The sequence below is a fragment of the Hyalella azteca genome, unplaced genomic scaffold, assembly GCF_000764305.2.
Source record: "Hyalella azteca isolate HAZT.00-mixed unplaced genomic scaffold, Hazt_2.0.2 contig16248, whole genome shotgun sequence".
Classification (NCBI taxonomy): Eukaryota; Metazoa; Arthropoda; class Malacostraca; order Amphipoda; family Hyalellidae; genus Hyalella; species Hyalella azteca.
Window position 1 is genome coordinate 45,207 of NW_025946074.1, and position 14,278 is coordinate 59,484.

The following is a 14,278-nucleotide window of genomic DNA, read 5'->3' on the forward strand; positions in this document are numbered from 1 at the left end:
ACCAAAACTTTCTGAGTGCTTAATGTTTCTAGAGGTACTGTCTCAAAGTAATGACTGATTTTGAAAGAGAAGGAAAAAAGACAACAGCAGAGCCAAGCACAGGTCTGGGCAATAGTTGAAGTTGTCTGAGAGAGGCCATTGGTATTGTTATGTAGGTGAACACATTATTTGGCTGTGTGAATTTATTATGGGGTTATCATAAATCAATTGTTTACAATGGCTGTTCATGGACCCTACATTTGAAGAACAACATACCCCAAAGGGCCCAAACCAATGCCAACATACCCATCAATATGCTTCAGTTGTTTTTGTTTCTTTAACTCAATAATTTGAATATTAATGAGGTATGATAGTTGTAACTATTGTAATCACCATTTTGCTATTGTCTGAACAGTTTTAAATGATACAGGAATGACAGGTGGAAGTGTTGCAGGAGGTGAGAAAGATACCATCGGTAAATGGCTAGTTAACTTTTCTCTAGAAAGTGGTTTTTCTTGAGACTGTGAGGACTTTGATGACACAGCAGAAGCATCTTCTACTGTGCTTAATGGATCAACAAAACACTACATCCGTCCTCCCAGACAGTGACTCGCTCTCAGCAGTAGAAATTGCTGCTTTTGATGACTTTCTGGCCAAGTTGTCTAGTGGTACATTTTTTGATGAGGACATCATTGGAATGCCCAGCACATCTGCTGGATCTGAGAACTTGTCAACTCAGCTAGACTGTGGCTCGCAGAATGTAGTCAATGCATCTCAGGTGAACTATTGTTTCTTAGATGTACTGGATATAGTTAACCCTTTGGTGGGTAAAGATAGAAATATATATTTATATAAATTCAAATTTCTAAGGCTAGTTCAAGAAATAATGGGTAATTCTAAGATATATTTATTCAGCATTTTACCCTATTCTAATCACTGAAGGCATAAATCACACATAAAGAATTTATAAAATCCTCTTATGATGTTCAAGCCATATATATTGTCTGAAATTGAACATACAAATATGAGAGAATATTATCCACCTTCAATCAGATTCAGTAGCATTAATACACTCATATAAATTGAGAATATACTGCAGTGACATTTTTTTCCATTTTTGTGCCAGAGTAATGATTTTTTGTGATCATATTTCCATCATTAAGCACCTGTTCGGGCAATGTCATGCATAGAATTATGACCAGGTGATAGCAACAGGGGCATGGGGATACAGCATCAAACAGAAGATGGGAGGTGATGTACTGTTTTGGGTGGGGCTTTTAAAGGTACCAGATATGAACTAGCCTGCCTGTGAGATAATCTTCATTCTGTTCTTAGAATGGCTGTGGTGGGCGATTTAGATTTTTGTTATTTATTGTAAGTTGCCGAATGTTGTAAATTGTCTGCTTATGAATTACTCTGCATTTCATTGATATTGATTTATAATCTAAGAAAAATTTGTTGCATTAGTTGTTAAATATAGCAGAAAATTTTGTGCTCCAATACCTTAGGGTTGAATCATATAAATAATTTCAATCTTGAAAACTTATGCAAATATTGTCCTGAACACTTACAATTATACCTGAATCTTGCCGATGGTCTAATTTATTCTTATCTATGTATACATTTTGTTATGATGGTAAGTATTTATGCCTGTTATGTAACACATTTTCTCATATGTTTTTTTCAGGCCTTTTTCAACTGAAAGTTACTGATAATTCATTTCACTTGATTAGTTTCCATCTTCCAGGATGTGCACAACTCAAAAGGCAATATAGGAGCAGGAGCTGTTGGTCCTTGGATCCCAGTTGCGGATGGCTTTGGTATGCCATATTTGCTTAAGTTTAGTTTTTTATCTTCTTGTATGGCATGTTTTTCACTGGATCTGATGAGTCATTATCTGCAAGGTGTAATACCAATAATTTTATTCAACTTTGTGCGTGTTGAGATTACCATATCAATGTGAATTTTAAAGTTGGCCTAAGCAGTTCCTTGATAACAAATTTTTTACCAGTACTTCTTTTTATTTATTACTTCTTTCTAACAATTCTGATTAATTTTGGAATTGAAATAACACCTGATTGAATTTTGCCCCTCAGTGAGTTCAAACCATTAGTGATGATGTCAGCAGTGAGAGAACTGCTCTTATGTGATTTTTTAAATATACACTACTAATTTCACAATAAGCATTTTTTTGCCAAATCAACTGATAGAGCTCAACTAGTTTGTAAAATTGGTTAGTTTTGCATTGAATTAATTGTAATTTTCTCAGGTTGGGTTGGTCTAAAATGTTGAGTGTTAGATGTTGGAGTAGCATGTTCAAGCAAGTAAGCAAGCTCAGTGTATCCCTAAACACTCTAGTACCAGTAAAACTTGAGATCACTCATCATTTGCTTATTTTATAAGTGAGTCAGCACACTAAGTTCACTCAAAATCTGTAAGTTATGGGCTTAGCTTTCCTGATCCATGTTGCATGGAATGGTATTGTTGGATTGTGCTGCTGCATCAGAAGCTTCAACTTTTTTTTAGTTCATGTATCATATATATATATATATATATATATATATATAATGCCTGAAATAGGTCTTGATGCTATACAATCAAATCTTAGTGATCAAATTATAGTATGCAGTCATCAAATTATAGTACGCAGTCATCAAATTTGTGTTTTTTATCCAAGCTTGTTTTGCTCCCAATAAACTGCCTTCCTCAGTGCTGGTGGTGAGCTTCTTTTTTGCGCATTTTCTCATTTATGGAAAAATGGCGCTATTGTGCTAGTCATGTCCATCCGTCCGTGACTATACGGATGGATGGACAAAAAAATGCTCACTCTGTCACTCACTCCAGTGAGCACAGATCGATTTTTTAAGCTATTTTGTCAAATCACTTCCTTTTCTCCTTGAACCTTCAACTATGATATCCATCTAGCAACTAGCTCCCATGCACCCTCTTGCACTTAACTCTTGTATAATTCAGGGATTAAACTAGTTCACTGATCCTCCTCAGAGTCTCAAGTTAACCATCTCCTCCTAACCAACTCAACTGCATTCCTAATGAGCTTTATCTGAACTAACTATGGTATACCTACGTACCTAAAGAATGAATTCAGTTCCCTGGCACGCACTCTTACTATTGTTATGGCTGTTTGTTCCATGTCTTTGTAATAAGTCTTTATTAAATCAATGCCACCAATGAGGAAATCGTGCTATAGCAAGATTTCTCTTAATAATTACATTGACTGTAAAAGGTTGAAAGGTTCACACCCTTTTGTAATTTCTATCACTGGCTTATGAACATTCTTAGGTTGTTTGGGGAACCCATGCAATAGCCAGGAAGTCATGAGCTCTCAGCAACCATTGCAGCCTCAACAGCAGCTGCAGCAGCATCAACAACAGCAGCTGCAGCAGCCTCGACAACAGCAGCTGCAGCAGATTCCTCAACAACAGCAGCTGCAGCAGATTCCTCAACAACAACAGCAGCTGCAGCAGATTCCTCAACAACAGCAGCTGCAGCAGATTCCTCAACAACAGCAGCTGCAGCAGATTCCTCAACAACAGCAGCTGCAGCAGATTCCTCAACAACGGCAGCTGCAGCAGATTCCTCAACAACAACAGCTGCAGCAGCAGATTCCTCAACAACAACAGCAGCTGCTGCAGATTCCTCAACAACAGCAGCTGCTGCAGATTCCTCAACAACAGCAGCTGCAGCAGATTCCTCAACAACAGCAGCTGCTGCAGATTCCTCAACAACAACAGCAGCTGCAACAGATTCCTCAACAACAACAGCAGCTGCTGCAGATTCCTCAACAACAACAGCAGCTGCTGCAGATTCCTCAACAACAGCAGCAGCTGCAGCATCAACAACAGCAGCTGCTGCAGATTCCTCAACAACAACAGCAGCTGCTGCAGATTCCTCAACAACAACAGCAGCTGCTGCAGATTCCTCAACAACAGCAGCTGCAGCCTCAGCATCAACTACTGCAACTGCAGCTTCCTCAACAACAACAACAACAGCCCCTGCAGCATCAACAACAGCAGATGCAACCTCAACATCAACTACTGCAACCGCAGCAAATGCTTCTACAGCAAAAATCACAGCAGTTGCAGCAACAAGAACAACAGGAGCTGAATTTTCATCCTCAAGACAGTGGTTCGTTCTTAACACTTCCGCTATCATTTGTCACAATATCTAACCAACTGAAGTTCTACAACCATCCTTTCAAACATCCTCAGATAACTCAAGCTCCATTTGTTTTCTCAAAAAAGTCATGTTTTGCTAGCCTGTTTGCTGGTGAGTCGATCCCTACTCATATAGTACCTACATTTTGAGCTTGCTTTTTTTATTTAATTCCTTTCGTTGTTGTTTTGTGTTAGGAATGTCATTTTAGCTTGGGTATGTTTTTTCACCTAATAATTTCTTAGCGGTTTGTCAGACTAAGCTTTGTATAGCTCTTACTGCCCTTCAAACTCTACATGGCAAATCTACTTGTAAATTTATCTAGAATAGTAACAAAGTTTTAAACCGATTTAAAATTCCTGGCATCTGTATCAAGTCTCAATCTTGGTAATCCGACTAGTTTTCTAGGCAAATCATAACTTTTCTTGCATCCAATTAAACTAATTGGCATATTGGATCTCATTAATGCCTGGTAAATAACCTGCTTCTCCTCTCCTTTCCCAACAATCTGTATAAAAATCATTCCCCATACTAAATGTATTGATGCTACAGAAGATTTTAAATTTCTGAACTATTGAATTAAATACTATATTCCTTTGCAGGGGAGGCCTTGGTGAAGTATCAGCCTCAGAGTAGAGTTCAGCACAAACCTGTTGCTGACCGTCAGATCACAACGGAGCAGGACGCTTCAACACTTACTTTACTCTCTCACTTGACTGCTGGCCCAAGCAGTGCCATCAACCCTGGCTGTGACCCGTACACCGAACAACCTTATTCTCCTGATACTCAATTATCAGCAGCATTGGTTGCACAGGAGTGTGAAGCATTGGTTGTACAGGAGTGTATCGAGACAGATCCCTCCTCTAATGATGTAGCAGTTAAATCAAGCTTTGATCGTAATCTGGGACATCCAAACACAAATGTTAGCAAGCCTGTAAAAGAGGAAATTTTGCCTCCTTGTGACTCCTTAGATGTGATGCATCTCAACCATTGGCCTGGAGACTTGCATTTCTCCATTCGTCTGCCAGCTCAACTTCATACAAACCCCAAGGTGGGACTTGCATTTTATTAAATGAAAGTGGATGTTTTTTCACTGTAAATGTCTTCATGGAAAGCTCACATTTATAACATATGAGAAACTCTTTTGGATTATCTTGGCTGGCTGAAACAAAACCCACAACTAAGGCTGTATCCATCCAAATGTATTTTTTCCTTGATGAACATTTCTTAAGGTGAAAATGTTTTCTTATATGAATTATGTGAATTTTATGCACTTGTGTACTATGTAAATGACGTCAATAAAATACTGTTTAAGTTACAACAATACAAAATACTGAATTGATTATAAATTGATGTATTCTGAACCCATTAAGACGAATGGTAAATTTAAGTTATATAAATTTAATCAATTTCAATTTATTTTAAAATTCAAGTATGCATGCAATACTATAGACCATAAACTAACCTTAATTTTCATTCTGAGCGTTCTGAGCGCTGCTATCTGGCCAATATTGGCCGCCTGTAGATCTGGCCAATATTGGCCGCCTGTAGATCTGGCCAATATAAGCTGCTTGAACTTTTCGATCTACTTGCCTCGTTTATAGCTCCTGCTTTTGTGGCTTGTAACGAGACACGGTTGAGAGAAACAAACATGTTTGTTGTTCTTAACCGCTAGGTGGCTAGTAGGGCTGATTCAGCCACGGTGTGAGCATCTGTGCCGCTCTTCTTGTGGCTAATTCAAGTGGGTTGAGTGTTGTGAATCAAATGATAATGGTTATAAAAGATAGTCATTAAGACTAGGGTTCTAAGAAGAACGTTAAGTGCTTCCCAGATAAAATACAATTTTTATTGTAAATATTGCAAAGTATGAAGTAATGTGGAATGTTCGCCATGCTAATTACTTCGATAAATTGAGGAAAGAAACTGATATCTTTAAATTGAAAGAAGACCGCGTAAGTCAGGATTTAGTTGATACCCGGTGTAGCATTTTTAATGCCTAAAATTAAGAGTATGGAAGCAACGTATTGCTACGAGTTAGTGAAGGAAATCTCGTCAAGAACAAGTGGAGCTGGGGCAGATAGCCGAGCACAGACTTACCTTTACGGCTTCTATTTACACACTGACAGCCTTGAACAAGGAAATACCGGCAGCTAATGCTTGCCTCGTGACACGACAGTTCCCAACTACGCGCTGTCGCCTGCGAACTGTTAACCAAATACTCTCATAGTGTACAGGCTCTCAGCCGGCAAAACTGGTCTCGCCGCGAGTACTCGGAGCGAATTCTAGCTCCGTTTATAAACCCCTTAGCCTACTTGCTGGTAAAGCTACAAGCGGCATATATGTGCCAGATCTAGAGGCGGTCAGTGTTAGTCCCGTGTACAGGCACCTTATCGAATAGTTACCCTGAGGGCAAAAATTTCGCTCTGGGTTGATCCCTACCTTCCAAAAATAATAACACTTGTATTCTTCCATTCAGATATTATTAATAAAATCCCACCGTAATTCATGACGAATTTAACCCAAGCTCACTTCTACTCTCATGAAATAGAAATATTTACGTAATTTATAATAATGTGTAATATAATTATGTATAACCTACTGATACTGTGTATAACCTAAACTAACAGTAATCATGCTCGGGGTGTTGCCGCCGGCATTCACGAATAATGTAACCCAAGCTCACATCTACTCTCATGAAATAAAAACATTTTACATTATTTCTAATGATGTGTAATATAATTAAGTAATTAATTAACCTAAACTAACAGTAATCATGTGTGTTGCAGTGGTGCTACTCGGAAATCCTCAAGCGCCTGTACTGCCCGCCCGGCGTGACCTTCGAGGTGCTCGTGGCTCTTAAGAACTGGCAGGCCGTGGAGGGCGGGGGCGCTGCTGTGCGTCTCTGCGCCGTCTACACCGACGCCCACCACCGCACCAGCGCCGTCAAGCGGTGCTGCAATCACAGCAAGCGTGAGTTGAATTGCCTGTGTACACTCGGGGAAATAAGAGGGACTTGGTCTGAACAGTGATGCTACTATCACCGCAAGCGTGAGTTGAATTGCCTGCTTACACTCGCAGAAATAAGTGGGACTTGGTCTGAATAGCGATGTCACTACCACCGCAAGCTTGTATCAAGTTCTCTTCACTGCAGTTCCTGCTTACACTCGGGGAAGTGAACAAAAATTTGTTCAAATAGCGATGCACTTTTTGCGCTTGAATGACTCACCCTGGCCCAGTCTGGCACCGCAAAAGTGCGTATAAGTGTCACGTCCGCTCTCTGCTCCTTTATCTGCTCCGTACTTCTTGCTTACTCTGTTCACTTGGTTCTTACTCGTCGCGCCTAAATTGTCTTCCAATTCGTTCCTTTCTGTATTTTTTCAATGTATATCAATATTTTTTGCAGTAAATCTATCTCATAACCTATTAATCTTTCTTTTATCAACAAGATTTTATTTTCTTTATCAACGCCTCTCCATCCATCAAAGCTCAACACTTATGGCTTAAACCGCAGTCGTGGATCAAAATTATAGTATAGACGAAGTCATTATTTCTGGCAAATGGTGAAGTGGTAATTTTCTCAATCTTTGCATTATGTATCTAATGCTACTTTCTGTTAATGATCTACCGTTGTGGTAGTTTCTTCCATAGTTTCTAATGCATCTTTCTTTTAATGGTTACGTTGTAATTTTTTAAGTCTACAGAACAAGTTTCTATTGTTTTTTTTCATGCAGAGGACCAGACCCCGAACTGCGATCACATCATCCAAGTGGACAGCAGCCACGCGGTGTACAGCAGCGTCGGCGACCGGAAGGTGGTGACGGTGCCCCTGCACGCCCCGCCCCCTGGCGTGAACCACGTCAAGCTTCTCGTCAAGTGCACGTGCATGACCTCCTGCATGGGTGGACCAACCCGCCGCCCATTTGCTGTGCTCTTCTCCTGCATGAGTGAGTGCAATTAGAGGTGGTAACAGCTCTTACATAATTATGATGCGGACCCGACTCTGCAAGAGATGCCGACAAGGACCACGTAAATTAGTCGCTCTATGTCAGCTTCGGCGTGCTTGAAGTGGAGCCTCTTTCTTACCCTGCCGCAAGTTGTTATGACTCTGCTCCGGCCGACCCTAGTTATCCTCTCTGGACATAATAAAGTCTGAAAGAAGATAATGACCAGAAGCTGATTTAAATCTAGTGGTCAAACAGACGCAGAATAACTCTAAACCTATGTTAGGTACTTTTGGGCCCAGGAGTTACCCTATTTTTGTTAGGGGAGTTACTCTGTATACTTGCTAGGCTCTGATACTCGAGTGTTGTAGTCTGTGTTACTCTAGAAGATTATGCTTGGCTCTGTACAGACACTTGAAAGGGTAATATGCATAGAGGAGTTTCTTTCTCTCTCCATTCACTGGAATAGAAGTTATTCTTTTTTATCCAGACTTTGACAGTGCATTTATATGAACATTGAATCTCACATTCTTTACTGTGTCAGCCTGCATTTTGAGGCAAATCTCCATGCGTACGTTCTTACATTTAATGGCCACGTTTGTGGTGTTTGCAGTGCATGGCATGGAGGTGGGGCGTCACTGCTTGTCTATCAAATGCTGCAAAAATTACAATCGAGATAAGGATGCCGATGAAGATAAGCTCCAGCGCATTGAGGCTAAGGCTATCGAAGACCAAAGAACCAGAATTCCAAATGCCAAGGAGAAGTCTCCAGCTCCTTCTACATCTGGCGGTAAAAAGCGCAAGTTGGAAATGAAGAACAAAACCTCTGACGGTGGCCCTGATCTCAGCTGTGGGACAAAGTCTTCCTCCTGCGGCCTCTCCAGCCTCAGCACCCAACTGCCTGCCGCCATTTGCCCCCCAGCGCCTGCTGGCTATGTTAACGTACTCGTGAGTTCTTATTTCGCAACTTGCTAATTTGATTTTATTTTAAGTTCATTTCATTAAATTTTTGGTTATTTAGTGGTGATTTTATAGTTATTTTGTTGATTGTGTGTCATGTTTCTGAGATATACCGCACGAATTCAGTTGATATTATAGTTTTTTAAATAAATTGCACCTGTAAATTATTGTACCCAAATTCATTCTGAAAACTGATTTTACTCTGTACTGAGGAAATAAGTATTCATTTTATTTTTTTTACTAATAGGTTCCTTCTTTGGTTTTTCATTTTTTTTACTGCTACCTTAAATTATTTATAAAATTTCATGAAAGCATTCATTCTTCGCTCTGTAATATTATCTTTACTAAAATTTTGTGGCACTTTGAATCCTGTTAATTATAACTAACTAACACGTGCCAATCTTCTTTGGCTTCTGTTGAAAACTTGCTTCCAAGTCTCGTCTTTATCTGGATGTCTCGTATTCAACATCAACAATTGGTCACGTTATTATTTAAGAATTTAATAACCTATACAATTATTTTCGTCGGGAATTTTCTTATTAGAAATGTAAACGAAAGTACTTTGAATAAGCATGATTTTTCCGACTTTTCTGCCGCTAAATTTCTCCTCATTTTCGGCCTGTGACATTTTTTAATAATGTTTTTTCTTCCCCGTTGGGCCCAGGTACCCCAGCAGTACGAGACCCGCATGACGGACTACTTAAGAGCCCTCATCGCCCATGATCTGCTTAAGGAGAAGCTTCCAGAGACTTACCAGCGATATCTCAAGTAGAAGCCAAACTTACCTGGAAAAGCTACGCCTCTTCGCGTCCACTGTCACAATGGTGCTTTATTACTACACAAAGTGGACTAATTACTCATAGCGGCCGATTTATCGTTTGTGATTGATGGGTAGCCTGGGAGATGGGTTTTGTAGCCTGGGAGATGGGTTTTGTAGCCTGGGAGATGGGTTTTGTAGCGTGGGAGATGGGTTTTGTAGCCTGGGAGATGGGTTTTGTAGCCTGGGAGATGGGTTTTGTAGCCTGGGAGATGGGTTTTGTGGCCTGGGAGTTGGGTTTTGTGGCCTGGGAGATGGGTTTTGTGGCCTGGGAGATGGGTTTTGTAGCCTGGGAGAAGGGTTTTGTAGCCTGGGAGTCGCCAGTGGTTGGCTGACGATACCTACGCTGTGCCATCAACACAACATAAATGGTCAGCCATCATAAGATATTCGTTAGCTGATTATTAATTTCCATTGATTATTTAATTCGGTATTCAAATCCAGTAAATCGAAATGTCGATTATTTTTACCATTTTTCTCTTGGAAAGGGCATTATTTTGTGTGATGTGTGCTGTCTATTGTCCTTCTTGGCAACTCCGGAGCCATTTATTGCATTTTTATGGTCATGCCGCCTGCGTAAAATTATCTGGCTTAACGTACGTGAAGACTCGCATGAAAATCGTTGCTTTTGAAGTTTATAAAGATTTATATGTAAACCGTTGCTTTAACGCCCACGAAGATTTGCATTAAAATTGCGGCGTTTGACGCATATGGAAACTTGGATGAAAATAGAGGCGTTTGACGCAAATATATATTTAAAGAAAGTAGTGGCGTTTGACGCACGTATATATTTAAATTAATTAGTGGCGTTTGACGCATATGGAAACTTGGAGGAAAATAGAGGCGTTTGACGCAAATATACATTTCAAGAAAGTAGTGGCGTTTGACGCATATGGAGAGTCGGATGAAAATAGAGGCGTTTTGATGTTTATTAAGACTTAAGAAAATATTTTTGCTTGACCTAAATATAGAATCTCGCAAGCTATGCGTTCTCAAAATGTTCTGTTGAAAGCTAAGACTTTAAGGATTCTCTTTCTAATTATTCCATGTTATTCTTTTCTCGTTGTTTTAGAATTTAGAACAAAGCAAGTAATTAGCTGCTGCTCAATAGGGCCTTCGATATTGTAGGCGACTTTGTACTTTATCTTCGCTTGAAGTCGAATTACGACTTGAGCAATGCATTTAGTGTAATAATTTCATTTATTTATTCTACTTCTTGATGAACTTAACATGGGAATTAATGAACTGAATTTTATTTTAACTTTATTTGCAACTGCCAGTATAATATTGGACTGTAAATTATTATGCCTATTTTAAATTAAATTGCGTTCTGCAATGTAGTAGATACAAATTCCTTGTTATATGCCTTTGTACAACCTCAAAAAAAGTTTCTTGTTATTATCGACTTCTGGGGGTCATGGACAGAACTCAACGGGGTCGATATATTGGGTTTGAATGAAGGGATTAAGTAGCGCATTTGTTTCATTTAATAACAATTCTTATCATTTTTGAACAATGTGTTTTTTTTTTCATTTCAGAAAAAATTTACCCTGTATAGCTGAACTCCTCTTATATTTTCAACTTGTCACTTTTATCGATATATATCTTCAAACGTTTTATTGGTTACAACATTATATTAGTTTGCTTAATAATTTTTTTCTTGTTTACATGCATCCAAATTATCAATTATGGTTTTAATTCTTGAATTTTTCTCGAACTCTCGAGAGTTTTTCCTACAGTAGTACGGATACTATTAGTAGGTACGCGAACAATTTTCTGACGCAGGAACGATCTTTAATCGTGACATATTTACTTCACAAAAATTTTGATTACCTATAACATGATGAAATGGTTTGTAGTTACTTGGCAATCGATTATACGTGGAAACGTATAATCGATCCTAATATATCTATACTGAGATAAACTCGCAAAAATTTACTCTATTAATGATTAAGAGACCTTTTTTCTAATAGAGTTGCTTGTCTCGGATGCTTGTAACTTATATGGTTACGTGCAATTGCAACGGCCATGGGCATCTCACAGGTATCAATGATGTGCAACTGTTACTACAGTATATGCCATCTACCTGGCCTCAGCATCAACCTGATAAATTCAAACATTAAACTAAGTTTGATAATTATTGAAGCATTGACTACAATAAAGAGCTACTTATTCTATATATACTGGAGATGATATGCGTTATAATGGGTATGCGGTGCCTGTACGAAAATAAAGTGCTTCTTGAGCATGGACCATGTGTACATGCCAACATGAACATGATTTACCCGACAATATCAGGTAAATGGACCAGGGTGGCCCAGTGGTTAAAGTTCAAGAGTACCAAGATTGGAGCAGAGAGGTGCGGTTTCGATCCCAGCTCTGTGCGCCAGTTTCTGGTCAGTATCGGCGAGGAGGCCGCGCGGTCCATGGTTGAATTATTTAGAACAAAGGAATTCATAGAAATTCAACCATGGGGCGGTCAAGTACAGCAGAATTGTAGCTGTGACTGTGAGTTGCGAGTTCGAGACCGCAACAAGCTGTGAATGTTCTGCGATGTTGAGAATAGGCGACAGGCCTACGGCCTACTAAACGCCTAAACCGTTATTATTATTATAATGTACATTAATGAAACTTTCTTCATTTAGCCAACCTACTACCAATCTACATTCAAAGTTGGTATTACTAGCAGGTTAGACGTTGATCGTGCTCGATAATCCTGCAATATTCAAATCAAAAATAGGTCATCACCCACAAGTGGTGGAAGGTCTCAGATGTCCAGCCCGCTGAAGCTGGCTCGAAGGAAGCAGCGTCAGCATCTCAAAGAGACGAAGTGACAAGGAGGGACAGGTGAAAAGCAACAGAAACGAAGACACTCGAACAAGAGGTCGCTTACACGGGACGTCGGCCGCCCGCACGAGAGAGACAGAGAAGGGAAATGTAAGGTATCCTACCTACATAGTAACTTAATGTAAGGAATCCTACCTACATAATAACTTAACCCCACAACTAAGACCTGCAGTCAGACTCCGCGAGCTCAGCGGTGGGGCGCTCAGGAACAATCCCCCTAGGAACGCAAAATCCCATGGAACTTCTGACGCGCATAGACACGCGTCAGAAGTACCCTCTGAGGGGAAGCTACCGGTAGGCATGTTAATTAGATTCTTGCAAGCCGACATCTTACAGTGAACAAAGAACTCCTATTTGATTATACTTTCAAAATACGAAAAGAAACTTTGCACCTTTTAAATTTAATTGTATATCCCAACATAAATAATCAAGGTTTCATTTATGTCCAATCCTTGCACAGCAGGTGTGCAATGCCTTATTTTATTTCTTTTAATTACGGCGCTGGTCTTCAAACCACTTCCTAATGAATTCGTAATTTTCATTTAAATAAATTAAACGAACTTCATAAATAAGATTTTTTCCGAATACCGGCTGTACAAACCACGAAGCTGCTTGTGTGCAACATATTTGAACGCGGCGCGATACGTGCAGTTCGTGTCGCACGACGCATGCGTCCTCAGGAAGTGAAAACTGCAACAGGAAAGCCAAGAAAAAAATATGACCGAAAGTACAGTTTTTCATATTAGCACCGATATTTTGTTGAATCGTATTCATTATGACAACTTTAGAATTGTTCATGTTTTCGGAGATAATTTTGAAAACAATTATTCGAATGTTTAAAGAAACAATCTTGAGAATCAATTGATGCGGAATAAGTAAAAAAAAAGTCTAGAATTAATAGATAAATTTCATTTTCTAACCTGTGCACTGCCGAAAAAATTCTTAAACATAATTAATGTTTAGGATTGCTCTACGAGTGCCGCTGTGCGTTGCCACTTGCCAGTTGACAGTAGAGAGGCGTTCGGGGTGGTTGAATTCGACATAGTTGTGAATGTTTCCTGCTGAAAGTCGTTACTGGACAGTCAGTGAATAAACAAAATTTGGTGCAGTCCTCCCATTCATTAGTACTGCGCTATCAAGTTAATGTTATTAAGTACGCCTTTCTACTCGCGTTATGGCATAGCAATGCGTTTACGTGGTAAATGCGTTAGTAAATCAGCGGTATTGCCGCAAAATCTTCTAAAAACCACCATTAATTTTAGAAATTCACATACATTTAAATCAGAGGAACAATTGATAGCTATAAAAACAAACAGCCGTGTGCTTGTTGGTGTGAATTGAAAAATTTTCATGTTTTTCACTAATCACTACTGTTTTGCTACTGTAAACTTGTTTGTTGAGGTGTGTCCTGATTTCTGAACTAAAGTTATAAACATTTACTGGATAAGTTTAGTTGGATATAGCCTACTACCTTCCTAATCCTAAGTAACCTAGGCTGGAAGGCTGAAGGCTAGGTAGGCTATCACATTAAACGAGTGTGGAAAAGGAATATAAAAACCTA

The 14,278-nt window shown here is 39.4% G+C and overlaps 1 protein-coding gene across 1 annotated transcript; it reads left to right on the plus strand.

Moving 5' to 3' along the window:
- Positions 1–347: 347 nt before the first annotated feature.
- LOC108677756 lies at positions 348–11,380 on the plus strand. Its single transcript, XM_047884819.1, has 9 exons — positions 348–757; positions 1,727–1,799; positions 3,280–3,443; positions 3,906–4,266; positions 4,755–5,203; positions 6,939–7,122; positions 7,884–8,096; positions 8,707–9,041; positions 9,718–11,380. Exons 1-9 carry the CDS (start codon positions 515–517, stop codon positions 9,823–9,825), a joined length of 2,130 nt encoding a protein of 709 aa, XP_047740775.1. The 5' UTR covers positions 348–514; the 3' UTR covers positions 9,826–11,380.
- Positions 11,381–14,278: the final 2,898 nt, after the last annotated feature.

Bases quoted from the DNA above. Each gene is read 5' to 3' on its own strand.
- LOC108677756 (XM_047884819.1), top strand. From the start codon at position 515: ATGACACAGCAGAAGCATCTTCTACTGTGCTTAATGGATCAACAAAAC. The intron at 758-1,726 runs GTGAACTATTGT...TCCATCTTCCAG, and splicing joins ATGTAGTCAATGCATCTCAG to GATGTGCACAACTCAAAAGG. The intron at 4,267-4,754 runs GTGAGTCGATCC...ATTCCTTTGCAG, and splicing joins TTTTGCTAGCCTGTTTGCTG to GGGAGGCCTTGGTGAAGTAT.